At 41.5% G+C, this 17,917-nt stretch overlaps 1 protein-coding gene across 1 annotated transcript in view; it reads left to right on the forward strand.

Moving 5' to 3' along the window:
* TTC17 (tetratricopeptide repeat domain 17) overlaps nt 1-16,466 on the forward strand; it is a 64,488-nt gene extending 48,022 nt beyond the window's left edge. Inside the window, 8 exon segments of the mRNA XM_051622456.1 lie at nt 253-503; nt 1,504-1,669; nt 5,849-5,969; nt 6,281-6,440; nt 6,898-6,981; nt 11,550-11,669; nt 13,693-13,836; nt 15,387-16,466. Coding sequence (XP_051478416.1) covers nt 253-503; nt 1,504-1,669; nt 5,849-5,969; nt 6,281-6,440; nt 6,898-6,981; nt 11,550-11,669; nt 13,693-13,836; nt 15,387-15,518 — 1,178 coding nt within the window. The 3' untranslated portion in view covers nt 15,519-16,466.
* Nucleotides 16,467-17,917: the final 1,451 nt, after the last annotated feature.

A 17,917-nucleotide genomic window follows, 5' to 3' on the forward strand; every position in this document is an offset into this window, starting at 1 on the left:
TATCAGCTGTGTCAGACAGAAGGGTAGAAAAACAGTGTCTATGGTTAAGGTACAGAGCACTTTATTCAGCATTTAATGCAAATATATGGAGGTCTTGATTTTTGAAGCAATAGTTGATGCTTCTTTGCAGTATAGAAGCCTCCCTTCTCCAGTCCCCCCCTCTACTTGCAGCGTGCAGTGAGTAGTCAGGTTGCAGAACTCAGGAAGCAGCAGGAAGAGAATTTTTGAAGTTTTAATGGTGTTCCCTCTTAGACGCAGTCACAGCAGAAAGCAACGATTCAGAAGGAATGGAGGGGTTAGAAGATGATCAGATGTCTGAAGAGATGCTAGCTTTGGTGGATGAGTTTGAAAACTCTTGGCCTCAGGAAGCTTTTGAAGGGGCACTGGAGGTAAAAGGTCGTCGGATGGACTTGCAGGGAATCCGGGTCCTAAAGAAAGGATCTCAGGATGGACTGGCTAGCTCCTGTTTTGGGGACTGTGGTGATGATGATGAAGCTGAATGGGTAAGTTTGGATCAATTTACTTAAGTCTTTTACCAACTTACTATTGTGGAAGAGGGCAAGATGAGGACAGTTCAGGGAGTTTTAACACTGCAATATATATAGCAACTTCCCTATGGGACTAAAAGAGCTGGTTAATGGCTTGTGTGAAATGAAAAAGTAGTTTTGATGCATTTTCTAAAGAGAAGGTCTCCTTGTTGCTAAAAATGACATAATTTATTCTGGAGAAAAGGAGGCTGAGGGGAGACCTTTCTACAACTTCCTGAAAGGAGGTTGTAGTGATGTGGGTGCTGGTCTCTTCTCTCAGGTAAGGAGTGATCGGATGAGAGGAAACAGCCTCAAGTTGTGTCAGGAGAGGTTTAGAGTGGATATTAGGAAAAAAAAAAAAAAATTCACTGAAATGGTTATCAAGCATTGGAACAGGCTGTTGAGGTGCAGTCACCATCAGTAGAGGTGTTCAAAGTGTAGATGTGGTGCTTACGGACATGGTTTCATGGTGCACTTGTTGACATTAGGTGTACAGTTGGACTGAATGATCTTAAACTATTCTTTTCCAACCTAAAGCCATTCTGTGATCGTAAATCTTTGAAGGCACCCAGCATCATTCAGCACCCAAGATCTTGCTGTTGATAACAAACTTTTTGCTCACAGTTACAAAGGAGAAAAGTTTCTAACAAAAAGTTCTGGTAAACATGAAAAGAATGAACTATCTGTTGTCATGTTACATACAAAATCTGTAATGAAAAGTGCCTTTCAGTTGTCTAGCAGTTAAATTATTTTTATGTTGGAGGTTTAAGTTCTATACATTGTTTGCATGGTGTGATACAGCAAAACTGAGCAGGCTTAAAGAGCAGGTTGAAATGGGGAGTGAGAGAGATAGAAAAAAAGATCTCATCTGTAACATCTTTAAAACTGAATCTTAGGGCTAAAACAAGCAGTGTATTGGAGCTGATTACGTTCATGGTGTTTCTGACTGTTAACCTTGCCAATATTCTTTTGGTAGATCACTTTTCAGGTCAAACGTTTGAAGAAACCAAAAGCTGAAAACTTGGATCTCCAGGAGCCAGCTGGGAGAAGTGGGGAAGAAGGGACTAATAGAGAAAATGAAAACTTTTACCAAACTGCCCTGGAGATCAGTGGACCAAAGATACCTTCTCCTAGACCAACAGGTAACCTGCTGCTTCTAGAGAAAGCAAGTCTTGTGCAGCTTTTCAATTACTCTGGTTTATTTCTTTTGCAGCTTTTATATTAAACTGGTTTAAATATGCATCACAAAGACTAGGTAGTGAAATACACCTTCTAGATGAGTATGTGGAAAAATTAGAAATCTCTTTCATCTGCACTTCTTCATGAAGTGCAGCATAACTTTATCTGCTGAGTGAAAACTTCCTAGTTAATTCCTACAACTTCTGGGAATGAGGTGGTCAGAGTGAAGAATGAGAGATAGATATTGTGAGGAAAAGTATTAAAAGGGAGGGGAGGTCTTAATGATCTTTTTCTTACACTGACTTCTCTTCCCATTCAGTTTTAATCAGCTGAGAGACACCCCATGGTGAACAAATGCAGGATGAAAGCTTGAATTGGTTACTGACTAAACAGAAGATACACAACCCAAAAAAGAAAGGCAGACAACTTTGATAAAAATAATAATAATTAAAAAACCCAACCAAACAAACAAACAAAAAAGACAAATTTTTCTGCTGTAATTCTTTTGGTGTTATTATAAGAGAAAACTGCCTTCCACAAGACACAGGTTACAGAAAAGTAGGGTTTAGCACCAACATAGATGAGGAAGCTTGGCAACAGAAGTGAAGTTTTTGGTAGCTAAGGAACAGGAATTGGAGAGTGGTCTATTATTACAGTACAGACTAGTTCTACTGGTATGTTCATGTGAACAGAAATCGTCAGCACGTCATTGCTTAGGATTGAGTTTAAAGCTACTGGAACCTAATGAAGCCAAAGAACACCGAAGTAGTTCACCTCCATGCTCTTTGTCTTACCTTGATTTCAATGCATATAAAAGTTCCAGGGCTGATACGTAAGCAAAGATGAGTTCTCAAATACATTTTTGTCCTTGACAACTTGATGACCTAGGAAGTGATTTCACATTTTCAGGGCTTTTACATTAAATCTTTAACAAGCTCCTTTTTTATCAAGTTACGAATATAAGTTACTGAATTAAATGTTTAAATGTGGGGGGTAGATTACATAGAATATGGAATGGTTTGGGTTGGAAGGGACCTCAAAGATCACCTAGACCCAACTCCCCTGCATGGGCAGAGACACCTCCCACTAGACCAGGTTGTTCAAAGCCCCATCCAACCTGGCCTTGAACACCTCCAGGGAGGGGGCATGCACAACTGCCCTGAGCAACCTGTTCCAGTGTCTCACCACTGTCACCGTGAAGAATTTCTTTCTAATATCTAACCTAAATCTACCCTCTTCCAGCTTAAAACCATTACCCCATGTCCTGGAAAAAGAATCCCTCCCCAGCTTTCCTGTAGGCCCTTTCAGATACTGGAAGGCCTCTATAAGGTCTCCTTTGAGCCTTCTCTTCTTCAGGCTGAACAGCCCCAACTCTCTCAGCCTGTCTTCATACAAGAGGTGCTCCAGCCCTCAGATCACCTTAGGCCTTCCCCTGGACTCACTCCAAGAACTGTAGGTCCTTCATGTGCTGGGGGCTCCAGGACTAGACACATGATTTCAGGTGAGATCTCATGAGTGTGGAGTAGAGGGGCAGAATCACCTCCCTCAACCTGCTGGCCACACTTCTTTTGATGCAGCCCAGGATACAGTTTGCTTTTTGGGCTGCAAGCCCACATTGCCAGCTCATGTTGAGCTTTTCATTGACCACCCCCCCCCTGCCCAGGTCCTTCTCTTCAAGGCTGTTCTCAAGCCATTTTCTGCCCAGCTTGTATTTGTTCTTGGGATTGCCCCAGCTGAGGTGCAGGACCTTGCACTTGGCCTTGTTGAACTTCATGAGGTTGGCATGGGCCCACCTTTTAAGCCTGTCAAGGTCTGTCATGGTTTGGGCCTAACACAACAACAAAGAACCAGCCATGTGGCCGTTCACTCAACTTTTACACACACACACACACACTTGGAGAAAAATAATAATTTAATTTCACACTAACTAGATACACACGGGACACAGACAACACACAGAGCAGAGCTTGCAGATGTTACCCCACCCCTTCCTTCTTCCCAGGCCCAAATCCCTTTGTTCCCAGTTTCTCTCCCTCCTTCCCCGCAGCGGCACAGGGGGACAGGGAATGGGGTTTAGAGTCAGTTCATGGGCTGGTGGTTCCTGCTGCTCCTTCCTCCTCAGGAAGAAGGATTCCTTACAGTCCTTCCCTGCTTCCCCACGTGGTCCCTCCCATGGGAGAGAGTCCTCCACGAACCTCTCCTTCATGAGTCCTTCCCACGAGGTCCGGAGCTGCTCCAGCCTGGGCTTCCCACAGAGTCACGGGTGCTTCGGGAACAAACTCCCCTGGCGCCGGGGTCTTCCACGGCTGAATGATCCGAGTCCACTGGCAGCAAATCCAAGTTCACCCCTCCTGACACCTTCAGGGAATGTTCCACCATGTTCCTCCACGAGTGCAGGGGAACAGCTGCCATCTCGCCATGGGTTGCAGGGAAACTTCTGCGTGGGCACCCTCTTCCTTACCAACCACTCAGGATCTTCACCCTGCCACTGCCTTTCACCTCTCCAGCTCAGCTTTTTTTCTAACTGCTCTCTCTGCTCAGGTCTTCAGTTAGTTCTTTTGTATGTTAATCGCAGAGGCAGATCCATTCCATTGTCTCTCTAATGGCTCCTTCTGGAGCAGGGGGAGCTTCTCAGCTTCTTACCAGAGCTACTGTGGGGCACCTCTCCCACTACCAAAAAACCCGGCAAACCAGCACAAGGTCCCTCTTGATGGCTTGATGAAGTGGCAACATGAGAGCAGACTATCATTTATGAGCACACACATGTTCTTTCCTTGATGTATCTTCTCTCCTCTGAGCTACTTTTGTGGGTTTATAGCATAGCATCCCTCGACTGTAAAGTAGTTATTTTCCTAACACTCCTGTGAGCGAGGGTCCCCTGACACTGTCTTGACAAGAACTAAATCATCAGAAGTTAAAGTAACATGTTGAAGATCACTGGTGGAGTTCCTGGTAGAACAAGGAAATTATGCCAGCTGTCCTGTGTTTGACTACCTCTCAGACTGCTGAACTCTGTATAGGGTTTCAGCACCTCTCACTATCTTCATGCAGATAAGAGCTCACAATCAGATAGTTTACAGTGGTGGCGATGAGAACTCTTAATTCTCTGTAGTTTCCCAATGTTAATTTTCCTTTAATCAGAATACCTTACAACAAATGTGGTATCACAGACTTTATCAGTATTTTGCAAAATTCTGGTGAAGCATTTTACTATACCTTGGATGGGAATAGCATTTGCATCCAAACAGGCAAAATTTCAGGTAAGTAGAAATAAATGCCTGAAAACTGCCTAAGTAGCTGTTGTGATAGGCTGGCACGTTGTTAAACTTGGCATCCCTTTTTGCAAATTTACAGCTATGATGAACTTGTCTTATGTTCCAAACAGTTTGGATGTTTCTGATATGAGAGGAAAATATTTCCTAACAGTTAACACAAGCTGAGTTCCTAGGACTTGTTATGATATCCACCAAATGTAAGGGAAGGATTTCAGTAGGCTTTGGTTCAAATGTGAAGATCAGGTTCTTGTTTTTCCAAGTGATCTGTTAACATAAAGCAAGTTATTTAGCCTTTACCTGGCTTGGTTAACTTCTCTGTAAAATGGGAGGGCTGAATGTAATTGCTTAATAGTTTCAGAAATGTTGCTGTCTTGAATGTAAGAATGCAGAAGTCACTGCCTGTCTTAAACAATATTCACTGAAAAGAAACTGCAGTATTTTTCACCTGGGATTGTCAAGAGATGGAGCAATCAACTTTTATTAGTTTTTACTGTAGCTGTAGGACATAGATGATGACTCAGTTATGAACTTTCTTTAAGGACATTTAAGTAGGGACCTTACCTGTAAACGAGTGACAGTTGTTCTTAATATGTGGCTATTGAAGAAGTGTAATGAAGCAGGTTTTAAAACTCCACCCCCTAATCTGTCTTGGTAGGATCCAGTTCTGTCTTTGGATCCCACAAGTTCCATTCAGTCCGTTTAGGTTCAGGAATGTTCTTAAAGATATCTGGCTGCAGAACCATGGCTTTTGTAACATAGGGAATGTATCCAATTATATAAAATATTTTGTAAATAATTGTACTGAGGTAGAATATCTTTCTGCTTGCAGACAGTTTATTCTATTGTGGTTTTTTTTCCTTTCTCGAGGAAAAAGACATGACTATCGTAGCCTTGGCTGGCCAAGTCCTGATGAATGCCTGAAGCTCCGTAGGGTAGAGCTTACAACTGTAGCCAGCACATGGCTTGCTGTTTCTGCTAAAAACATTGAGTAAGTATCCTGTATATTAACCTTAAATAAGGTAGTAACACAAAGCAAGGTAGTTACATGGCCTTCGGTGTACATAAACTGAAAATTTTAATATTCTTTAAAGTAAGAAAGAACTGCCAGATTTTCAAAGAAGTTTAAAAATATTATGTGACATTTCAGCAATAGACTTGCAAAGAGAAGTGGAAGTGCAGATGGAAGATCCAGTTTCTCTTGCTTCTTCTGCTACTCAAGTGAGATCCTGCTGGGAACTTTATAATGACTCTTCAGTTTTCTTCTCCTGACTGATTCAGCTTGTTTTATGACCTTTGTAGCATTACAGAACACATTGATTTTGCCACACAGCTGCAAGAACCAGCCATGGAGCCCCTTTGTAACCCAAATCTACCAGCCAGTATGCATACTTTGGACCACCTGCAAGGTGTCTCTAGTCGGGCCAGCTTACATTACACTGGAGAAAGTCAACTGAAGGAGGTATGCCAGAGTTAAAGGCCATCACACAAAAATTGCTGTAACATGGCAGATTCAAGGCACACTTAGCTCCGTTCTCTGTTTCCAGAAGTGAACTTCAGTGACTGAATGCCTGTCTAAAACTGCAAGAACAATGAATGCAATATTTTACCAGAATGTTTTCCCAGCCATCTATGATCTCACCTGAGGAGAATCCTAGAACCCTGCTAGTGTCTTTGTATTTATTTATAGCTCTTGTCCAGCTGAGCATACATAACCTTCTGCCATTCTTAGTATTCAGTGCCATGGAGCTATAACTCTGTGTGATGATACAGCTAGTATTAATTCAAGATAGACAATGGTGTTTAGGTTGGGACAGGTTATAGCATTTGTAAAAGGCTGGGGGGAAAAAAGCAACAAACAAGTGAAGGACATCTCTTAACAGGTTCTAGCACCTAAGCACTTACCCTTCCTCTTCCAGGTGCTACAGAATCTTGGCAAAGACCAGTACTCACCACAGTCATTAGAACAAGTTGGTACTCGAATAGCCAAAGCTTTGGAAAAGGTACGTGTAAATGAGCAAAATGCGAAGTCTGAGCTTACTGCTTATGACTGACATAGTGGTCGATCTAGTCTCAAACAGTTTCTCTGAAATCCCAGTCAAGGAAGAACGTATTAGTACTTGGAGTAGGGAGTTGTGTCTATTCAGCATCTGTAATACCCTCCCAGGTATTTTGTTGAGCTGTGGCATGTGCTTACACTGTCCATGTCTTGCATCTCTCTCTAGTAAACTTAATCTTGTCAGATTTCCCAGTGTTTCCAGCCCAGTAGTAAGCAGTATTGCTGGTTGTTGTTATCTATATATATATATTAAACTATTTTTATGAAGATGCTACAAGGAGCCTGAGGGCAATCAAGAGAGACTTTAGGGCCTTGGGACAACTGGTTAAGGGATCAGGAGCATAAGTAGTTTTCTCTTCTGTCCCTCCAGTGGCAGGGAATGATGAAGGAAGGAATGGGAAGAGCCAGCAGATCAATACCCAGCTCCAAGCTTGCTGTCACCAGCAGGTTTTTGGGTTTTTTGATCATGAGTCAGTTTACATGACACCAGGCCTGCTGGCAACAGACAGGGTACACCTGTCTCAAAGCAGGGGAAAGGATTTTAATACAGGAATTAGCAGGACTTGCTGATAGAGCTTTAAACTAGATTTGAAGGGAGAAGAGGATGAAACGAGGCTTGCTAGAGATAAGCCTCAGGGTCACACACCAGTGTTTGTGGGATGATGTGCTATTGAGGTCCTTCAGTCAGCTTTCTCACAGGAGTGCTGAAATATATTGCTATAAATTCTTCAGAAGAAATAGGCAAGGCAGGAGAGGTGGGTAGGGTAGCTCATTATGTTAGGGAGTATTTTGGTTCCCTAGAGCTTAATGATGGTGAAGATTGGGCTGAGTGTTTATGGGTAGTAATCAGGGGGAAGGCCAATAAGGCAGATATCATGGTGGGAGTCTGTTACACACCACCCAACCAGGGTGAAGAGACAGATGAAATATTCTATAATTAGCTGGGAGAAATCTCAAGATCACCAGCCCTTCTCATGGGGGACTTCCCAGTTGTCTGCTGGAAATCCATTACAACAGAGAGGAAACAGTCTAGGAGGTTCCTGGAGTGTGTGGAAAATAACTTCCTGACACAGCTGGTGAGGGAGTCAACTAGAGAAGGTGTCCTGCTGGACCTGCTGCTTGTGAACGCAGAAGGACTTGTGGGTAATGTGACAGTTGGAAGCCATCTTGGGCATGATGATAACGAAAAGATACTTTTTAATTCTTGGGTGAGTAAGGAGAGTCAGCAGAACTGCCACCATGAACTTCTGGCAGGCAGACTTTGACCTGTTTCAGAGTCTGATTGACAGAGTCCCTTGGGAGGCAGTATTGAAGGGCAAAGGAGTCTAGGAAGTCTGGGTATTCCTCAAGAAGGAAGTCCTAAAACCACAGAAACAGGCCCTGTGATGAAAGATGAGTCAGCAGGGAAGAAGGCCAGCCTGGCTGAACAGAGAGCTTTGGTTGGGACTTGAGGAAGAAAAGGGAAATTTATGGCCTTTGGAAGAAGGAGCATGCAACTCAGGAGGAATACAAAGATGTCATGAGCCTATGCAGGGAGAAAATAAGAAGGGTCAAAACCCAACTAGAATTTAGTCTAGCTGCTGCTGTAAAAAAAATGTTAACATGGTGTGTATATATATATATATATATATGCAACAAAGGGAGGGCTAAGGAGAATGTCCATCCTTTACTGGATGCAAGGGGAAACATAGTGACAAAGGATAAGGAAAAGGCTGAAGTACCTAATGCCTTCTTTGCCTCAGTCTGTAGTAGTAAGACCAGTTGCTCACTGGGTGCTCAGCTCCCTGAGCTGGAAGACAGGGTTGGGGAGCAAAATGAAGCCCCTATAATCCAAGGAGAAATAATTAGTGACCTGCTGCACCACTTAGACACACAGGTCTATGGGGCCACAAGGGATCTACCCAAGAGTACTGAGGGAGCTGGTGGAAATGCTCCCCCAGCCACTTCCCGTCATCTGTCGGCATTCCTGGCTAACCTGGGACATCCCAGTTGACTGGAGGTTACCAGATGTGACCCCTATCTACAAGAAGGGCTGAAAGGAGAATCCAGGGAACTATGGGCCTGTCAGTCTGACCTTGGTGCCAGGGAAGGTTATGGAGCAGATCATCTTGAGTACCATCATACAGCATGTGCATGGCAACCAGGTGATCAGGCCCAGTCAGCAAGGGCTTATGAAAAGGCAGGTCCTGCTTGACATATCTTACCTAGTTCTATGGCAAGGAGACTCATTAGTGGATGAGGGAGGGTTGGTAGATGTTGTCTACCTAGATTTTAGTGAAGTCCTTGATGCAGTTTCCTACAGCATTCTACTGGATGTACTGGCTACTTATGGTTTAGACCAGTGTCCTCTTCATTGCTTAAGACACTGGCTGGCTGAGCCCAAAGAGTTGTGGTGAATGGGGTTAAAACCAGCCAGTGACTGGTCACAATTGGAGTTCCCCAGGGCTCAGTGTTGGGGCCAGTTCTGTTTAATATTTTTATCAGTGGTCTGGACAAGTGAACCATCAGTAAGTTTGTAGATTACACCAAGCTGGGAAAGGACCTGGAGGTGTTGATTGACAGCCAACTGAATATGAGCCAGCAGTGTGCCCAGGTGGCCAAGAAGGCCAACAGCATCCTGGCTTGTATGAGAAATAGCGTGACCAGCAGGCGTAGTGAATTGATTGTCCCCCTGTACTTGGCACTGAAAGACCTCACCTCAAATACTGTGTTCAGTTTTGGGCCCCTCAGTGTAAGGAAGACATCAAGTTGCTGGATCGAGTCCAGAGGAGGGCAACAAAGCTGGTGAAAGATCTAGAGCATAAGTTGTATGAGGAGTGTCTGGGGGAACCGGGGTTGTTTAGTCTGGAGCAAAGGAGGCTGAGGGAAGACCTTATTGCTCTGTACAGCTACCTGAAAGGAGGTAGCGAGGTTGGTGTTGGTCTCTTCTGCCTAGTAACAAGCAATAGAACAAGAGGAGATGGTCTCAGGTTGTGCCAGGGGTAGTTTAGATTGGATACTAGGAGAAATTTCTTCACTGAAAGAGTTGTCAAGCATTGGAACAGGCTGCCTAGGAAAGTGGTTGAGTCACCTTTCCTGGAGACTTAGAAGAGGTGTAGATTGTGGTGCTTAGAGACATGGTATAGTGATGGACTTGGCAGTGTGCTAGGTGAATGGTTGGACTTGATAATTTTAAACAATTCTGTGAAATCAGCAGTTCTCGACCTTCCTCTTCGGGCTACATTGATTTGGAGTACAAAAAGCCATGGCTCAGCTCTCCAGTCATGCTCCTGGCATGCAGCAGTCAGCTGGCAGGCTGGAGCTTCCTCTCTACCTACTTCCTTTTACCTTAGGCAGTGTTGGTCTGAGGTGTCAGATGTGTTCAGGCAGAGGTATAGCCCCATGTGCAGGCTGCACTTCCTGTGCTCCCCTGAGAAAGCGAAGCTTCCCAGCTAGGTTAAAGCTGCTAAGGCCTGCAGCTAAGCTACTTAGAAGATTATTAGGGACATCGTTTTCCCAGGATCTGTGATGTAGACAAGCATGTCGGGATTGTTGTTCTATGTTGACAGCTAGTGGGAAGATAACTGAAACTACTAAAGAAATGAGGACTCAGCCAAAACAATTTGCTGCCCGTAGCCTATTCTACCAAAAGCCATCTGAGCAATTTACTATACTTGGAAACTAAAGCAAATATAACTTCATCATTCCCAGAAAGTAAAGATGTTACTCTTATGCTCATGTTACAAGACTTGATTTTTTTTTCACTTTGGACATTTTCTCTTCCATGCTACAGTTCCCCCTGCAGACAGCAAGCTTTATCCAAATAAGCTGAAAATGTAGTGCTGAGACCAGAAGGAGAATTCTCAGTAAGGTTAGCTGGGTTGGAAATGCAGTTCTTCTGTCTATCAGTCTCATTCAGTATTCACAAAAGCTAATCAAATAAATCAAGATGGCTATTTACTTAAGTGTGTACGTGAGCATAAACATTAATTTACTGTATCTCAGTCCACAGAATTCCAGCACATAGTGTTTTCCTTTCTAGCATGTGATGTGGGAGTTGCAGCCACCTAAAGGCACTGAACTTAAATCAGCTGCACTTGTCAGGCTTCTGCTCTGAGCTGCATCCCAGAGCATCCTTTCTCTTTCCAGTGACTACAGACAGCTTATGAGTCCAATCAGCTAACTCAGCTCAATGAGATGCTTTATTTTTGAGTAATACAGATATGCTCAGCATCAGATAGCTGATTAGAAGCTGTTGTGGCTGTTGAAGCTGTGGTTGCCATTTGAAGCTGTTAACTTGCTGTTCCTTTTTTAAGAAAATGATGTTGCATTTGGAATTTGTGTTGCATTTGGCAATCTCTTGTATACATGTTCATAGATATAAAACTTTTTGCTGCTTTGAAATAGTTTAATGCTATTATGAAGTGTAACTCCCTCTAACTCAATATACCAATTAAATTGAAAAAGTGAAAGGCAGAAGGGCTATTCACTACAGTGTTTACATGACTGGTTTTTGTGTTGTTCTTTTGCCAGAATCAGACTTCATGGGTCCTCTCTAGCATGGCAGCTCTTTACTGGAGAGTGAAAGGCCAAGGAAAGAAGGCCATTGATTGCTTACGGCAAGCATTGCACTATGCACCCCATCACATGAAGGTGTGTACTGACGTGCCTGCTACTCAGATGAAATGTTTTGCTTGTCACAGTAGAGCTTTCACAGCCTATTGTTAAGGTCCACACCGAGTGTGTCAAGTGTCTATAATGTATTAGATATTAGCTAGTTGTGGTGAAACCTCAAGACCTTCTCCAGCTGTTTCACGTAGACTGTGTCTCTTTAAAACATAGCAAAGACAAGTGTGAAAGAGGTTCCGTGGAATTTCCTGCAGTTCAGTGGATTTGCCACCTCTCTGGGAAATGCAGGCTTGAACTGCCCCCTGTTATGCAGAACTTCGAATCTTTATCAGCCTTTGGACAAGTCTTCTAAGATATAGGGTCTATATTTTCTGGTTGTGCTTTTAAGAAGGAGGGGAGGTGTTATCTAAATGAAGAATTTAAATGCATAAATCCTAAACGTTTGGGCTGTGAATCTGAGCTGGACACAAAGTGCCTGCCTTCATGCAGCATTCTGTGCTTTACCTCAAAAGAGACAAAACTTTGAACACAATCTTCTGTTCAGTGGTTTAGTTGACTAAAGTGCTTTGTACCCTTCACCTTGCCACATGGTGTGCTGAGCATTATAATGTCTATTCTTGTACACCAAGATCCCAGTTGCAAACTGATAAATTCAATATTGGCCACTCACAGCGTTGCAGATTTCACTTTGGGACCTGAGCAACAAATTTTGCAGCATTGCAAAATGTATGCTAGATTTCAGTCTTGGTCTTAAATTCTTCTCTGAAAATCAAGAGCCAATGTAGTTTACATCATTCAGAGTTTATATCATTTGGAGGATTTAGCCATTAACAGTGGAAATGCCTCAGCTCACAAATGTACATCCTCTGTATCTATGTCCCCTGTAATTCTGTGTCTTTGCACTTGGAACCAAGATCTAATGCAACAAGCTCTTGCTTATTTTCCTTTCTATGTAGCTGGGAATGGTTCCTCTGAAGTGGCACCGTTAACTGTATGACTTGCAGGGTTCAGGGTATGGATTGGAAGCTACAATGGGGCAATATTATGATGGTAGTAGTGCTGTTTTCTAGAAATGTGATATAATGTTGCTTGGGACTCGCTGACTCTCTGAATTTGAGCCTCCCTTTTATCCTCCATACTGAAGCTGCCTCCAGAGAAAACTGTGGGTCTAGTTTGTAAAGATACAGCTGCTATTTTAACTCAGTCAGAGTTAGCACTGACTGAACAGCTATTTAGTATTTTGGTTTATTCTCCTCTTTGGTTTTATGCACTCTCACTACTTTCTCTTGCTTTTTCTTGTGTAAATAAAAGGTAATTTTCCTGTGGGCTTTTTTTGTGATTTTGACTTCCATAATATGTGCTCTGCAAACCTGAATGACATATCCACCAAAGGTACTTGTTGCTCTGTAGAGGTCAAGGAGGCAGGGATCAAATACATCCAATATTTTTTATTGTCCTGTTGAGGGCATCTAAGACTTGCTACTAAGAAGTATTTTATCCTTTGAAGGTGTGAATCCCAGCTCCCAGAGAGTCTGTTACGGCTGTCATGGCTCAACAGTTTTGTCAGTCAGACAAAGTTACAGTCTGGAAATCCAGGAAATAAAAAACATACCATCAGGGACTAGCTGAGAAAATTTTATGTATAGCTATTACCCAGCATTACAGAGGAGTTCTGCAGGATAAAAAGTGCATCGGTTGCACGAATGGTTAAACCCTTTTTTTACTTCTCTACTATCCCCTTTTACTAATATTCCTCCTCCTTTTATGCAAAAACTGAAGGAGGACGGGAAAACTAACTTTGCAATAGTAGTATTTGTTACTGTTGGGAGCGGATGTGAGTATGTGAGGGTTTTTGTTCATAATTCAGGTCCAAATGCCTTTTAATAGTAAAATAGATCTGACTGACCTCTCAAAATCACCAGTTAGCGGTGGGGGCAGTAACCAAGTGAGAGTGGCCAGATGGTGGAGTCTTCTGTTTGTCTTGCTGATCCTCAGACAGTTTCAGTGGAGGGAAACTCAGGGTTTATTGCTTGCTCTTCTCTTCCAGGATGTACCACTAATAAGCCTAGCAAACATCTTCCACAATGCAAAACTCTGGAATGATGCCATCATTGTGGCTACCATGGCTGTGGAAATAGCACCACACTTTGTGGTTAATCATTTCACACTGGCAAATGTTTACGTAGCAATGGTGAGTGTGGTGTCACCCAGTTATGTCTTGTCTTTGTGTGTGTGTGTGTGTGTATATATCTTCCTCTCACAAGTAATTTTGGAGGAGCGGCATTCAAGAAACTGGGGCAGGATCAACAAGAAGGAATGTTTTTCAAATGCCATGATTACTCATTTTACTGTTATCAGTCATTTAGTACTTGAAGGCCAGCATTTTTATGTTGTATCAGAATGCTGTCTGCAAAGCTTTCTTAGGATAGTAGCAAACAATTGATAATTTTGGTTGGCTGCCTCCCTGAACACAGGATATTTTTACAATACTAGAAAATCAATTATAAATTTGGTCTCTATTTTGAAGAGCTGAGCTTAGCATAAGTAAAACCTAGTTCACAGTTGAGATGAATAAACACAAGGGAAGTTTAATTTCAGTATATGGATTATCAACACCCAAAATAATGCACAAATTGAACTCAAATTTCTTCATACTCTCTATATATTCTAATCTGCAATTAAGCTTTCAGTGCTTACTCTGAACACAAGTGTTCATTCCTTTTATCTTAAAAATGCTGTATTTGTTCTTGTTTCATCCTTACCTTTAACAGGGCCACTATATTTGAAGGGTAAAAGAGGCACCATTAAACTGAGGTGTAGTTGATATAAATGTCTGTATCAAAAGTATTCTCAATTACACATCTCCTTATGAATCCCTGCCAGTTTTCAGCACTTGTCATAGGTTTGTCCTTAATGTTTTACTCCTGTGGTTGAGGGGATCACAGAGATAGATAACAGGGCAAGTTGAGCAGGTCATCATGTATCATAGCTATCAGGGTTGAGAGGAGTTGAAATGCACAGTATTGTCAAACACACAATGGAAACAAACTGAAGGCATGACTTTTTTTGTTTTAAGGTATTACTTCTGACTGTAGTTTGAAAGGAATTAAGTAGAAATTTGACACTTGAGTTGCTAAATTCTTTTTAAAGTTAGCACAGTGCCTAAGACTAAGTTCATTCTCCCTGGATCTCAGAGCTATCTCAATGAAGATACATTAAATGACTGTAGTAACAGGACAGAATTTCTTCTGGATCAAATTATATTCACAAGTTAGTTTATTTACATCATATTTAACCTTGTGTGTTTGAGAGCTGACTCTGGCTAACAGGTTGTAGAAGGTGTCATGATAACTTTCAGAAAAAATACAGAGGCCAAGGTTCCTTTCTTTGCAAAAGAAAGCAAAAGCTCCTGTTTTGTCCAGTATTTTAAAGCTTTGATCTATGTATATTCTGATTGAAATCTGTCTTTAAAAGTTACGTTTACAGCAAGAATGTGAATATCTACTGTTAAAAGGAAAAGATGAGAACATTGGTCCATGGAGTATGCAGAATTGGGTCATTAGCCCAAGAGAATGCCAGTTATTTTGGCGAGGTGGGGGAGGAATCCTAAACCACAAGGATGAATTTGGTTACTTTTGTTCATACCATACTACTCAGCTACTTAGGACAGGAAAGGCATAGACATAGTAAGTGCTTTCTGGTTTTTAGAATCTGACTCTGCAGTCTTCTTTCTTTTTACAGGAAGAATTTGAAAAGGCAATGAAATGGTACGAGTCAACACTCAAACTTCAGCCAGAGTTTGCCCCAGCAAAGAATCGGATCCGCACCATTCAGTGTCATTTACTCATGAAAAAAGAGCGACGGTCTCCTTAAAGATCAGCATCTTTTTTGTTGTTTGGTTTTTTTAAAATGTCATTATTCTCTCTTCTGCTTTTAAGTATGCTAAGATAAATTGATGAATCAAAATTTTTAACAAGACTTAAAAAGAGATGGGATTTGGATCAAGGGTTCTTTTTTTTTTCTCTCAAAGAAAGGAGGATCTTTGGAAAATATGTTTCAGACACCATAATTTTAAAACATCCATGTAAATATTAAACCAAGAAACTTCCATGAGTCCATGACCACCTGTACTAGGACCTAGGCACTGTTAGTTTTTCCTTAATGCTCAGATTGGCAGCAGCATCCAAAATAACTTGCTTCACATCTTATGGTCTAAGTCAATGGAAATGCAAAGCACATACCTGTACCAGATAGTAAGAGGAGATAATCAGCAATTCATCCATGTGAAACTCATACTTTGTCCAGTCTTGTTCACTCCACAATACCTGCTTTTTTGGAAGGAGAGGAACAGTATTTTAAGTGTTTATAAAAAACATTAGGAACATCAAGCATTTTGGGAACTGTTTATTTTTCTTGGCAGATGAGGAGCAAAACAGGAGGACAGAACAGCAGGACCCTAAAGTCAAAGTGGTTTTTAATTTTACTTGCAGAAAAAAATTACCTAAAAATCCCAACAAGATGTTTTATATTTGTCTATATATTCATGGCCCTCTGCCTCCCTGAGTGGTTGATTTACTAATCTTTGTTCACTGTATTTTTAGTCATTTCAGAATAAGGTGCAAGTTTATGCTCACTCTGAGCCATACTTTCAGCTGCCAAGGAGGAGGGAGGCCGTTTTAAGATATCATCAGCAAATAAGTCAGGTGGAAGATTTCCAAATCAGTTCTCTCTTTGGTTGGTGGAGGACATGACTCTTCAGACATCATTGTTGAATCAGCAAGGGCACATATTTGAAATAAAATAAATTGTTAATGAACAAAACACAGCTTCTCCTCTAATCTTTGCATCATGCGCCATTTTCAAGTCCAGGCTTGAGGAGCTACAGCCTTTCCTGAGGAGCAGGCAGAGCTGGGAGGCAAGAAAGCCTTTCAGTGCTCCTGATTAGACAATGATTTTCTTCATACCCATGGAAGTTTTCCTGCATTTCGGTGGCTGACTCCTTTTCCATGTCAGAAGTGAGTAATGGAAAGTTAATTAAATCAGCTGCCTGTCATGTAACCTACCCACCAGCTTCTAGTGTTAAGCACACTGCTTAGTGACTCTTTTTAAAGAACTAACAAAGTTTATGAACTTACTGCTTTGTTGGGTTATTTCCATCTTTTTCCAGTTTCATTGATGCAAATTAAGAGCAAGCATGGCAGTGGTGGAAAATGACAATAATTTGGTTTTTTTAATAGTATAACTTTTTACTTCATAAAAGAATCCCTGAATAATTTTCTATATAATTAAAAATGAGCAGTTCTAATGCAAATTTTAGCTGTGTTACTGCAAGTCATTTTTCTTCATCTAGAAAGCCTGAAAGAGGTATGAGCAAGTGCTACTGTTGAGTAGATTTTTATTAAAAGTGGATTAAAGTGTTAAATTTTTGTCAACAGAACCAACCATTGACAAATTTTTGTCAACAGAATATCAAAGTCTTCCCAAGGCTACTTGGAATGCCAGATGTTTTTCACTGTAGATTGGCATCTATATCAACTCCAAGAGGAAGACCACTTTCTGTAAGATCTGATACATCACCATTAGGATCATGGACTGGGATAATGAATTACACAGATTTCTCACATAGAGGAGTAAGAGGGAAAACCAGTGAGTGAGGCAGTACAAGTTAAATGGAAAGAAGTTCCATTTGAGCTAGAGCGAAGTTAGAGCAAACACTCTTCTTTCTGCTAAAGCAATGTGCAGAGAGGCTGCTTTTATTCAGTTTTGTTAACTGATCTGCTTTACTTCTGTAGTGGTTGATAAATACTTGAGAGTCACTTAAATACGTTTGGTAAATCTTCCATTTAATATGCTAGGTTTAAAAATGTAATATGCAAAAACTTCTCTTGGTACAGAAGATCCACCTTACTGCTTTATTTCCTAGTGTTTTATTGTAAAATCAAATGATTGCTACATGTTGAACTCTTTCTGCTACATCTGCCTCACTGATGATGAGAGATGCTGGGATTTAAGTGAAGAGTAAGGCTGGTCCTAAAACAGCAATATATGGAGCACAGATGTCATCCATGCCTTTGACAAAAGATGGAATTAAAAGAGATCATTTCAGGATAAGCAAGGATTATGTTCATAGACAGCACTGGCAGGCACTTAAAAGTAGCCATTAATACTCATGTCAATTTACATCTTGCTTACTGCAGTATTTATTATTTTTTAATTAAGAAATGCAGCAAGGTGCTCTGTATTCCAATATCACACAAAAAGCAGGAACACTT

Source organism: Apus apus, chromosome 5 (assembly GCF_020740795.1).
Source record: "Apus apus isolate bApuApu2 chromosome 5, bApuApu2.pri.cur, whole genome shotgun sequence".
Classification (NCBI taxonomy): Eukaryota; Metazoa; Chordata; class Aves; order Apodiformes; family Apodidae; genus Apus; species Apus apus.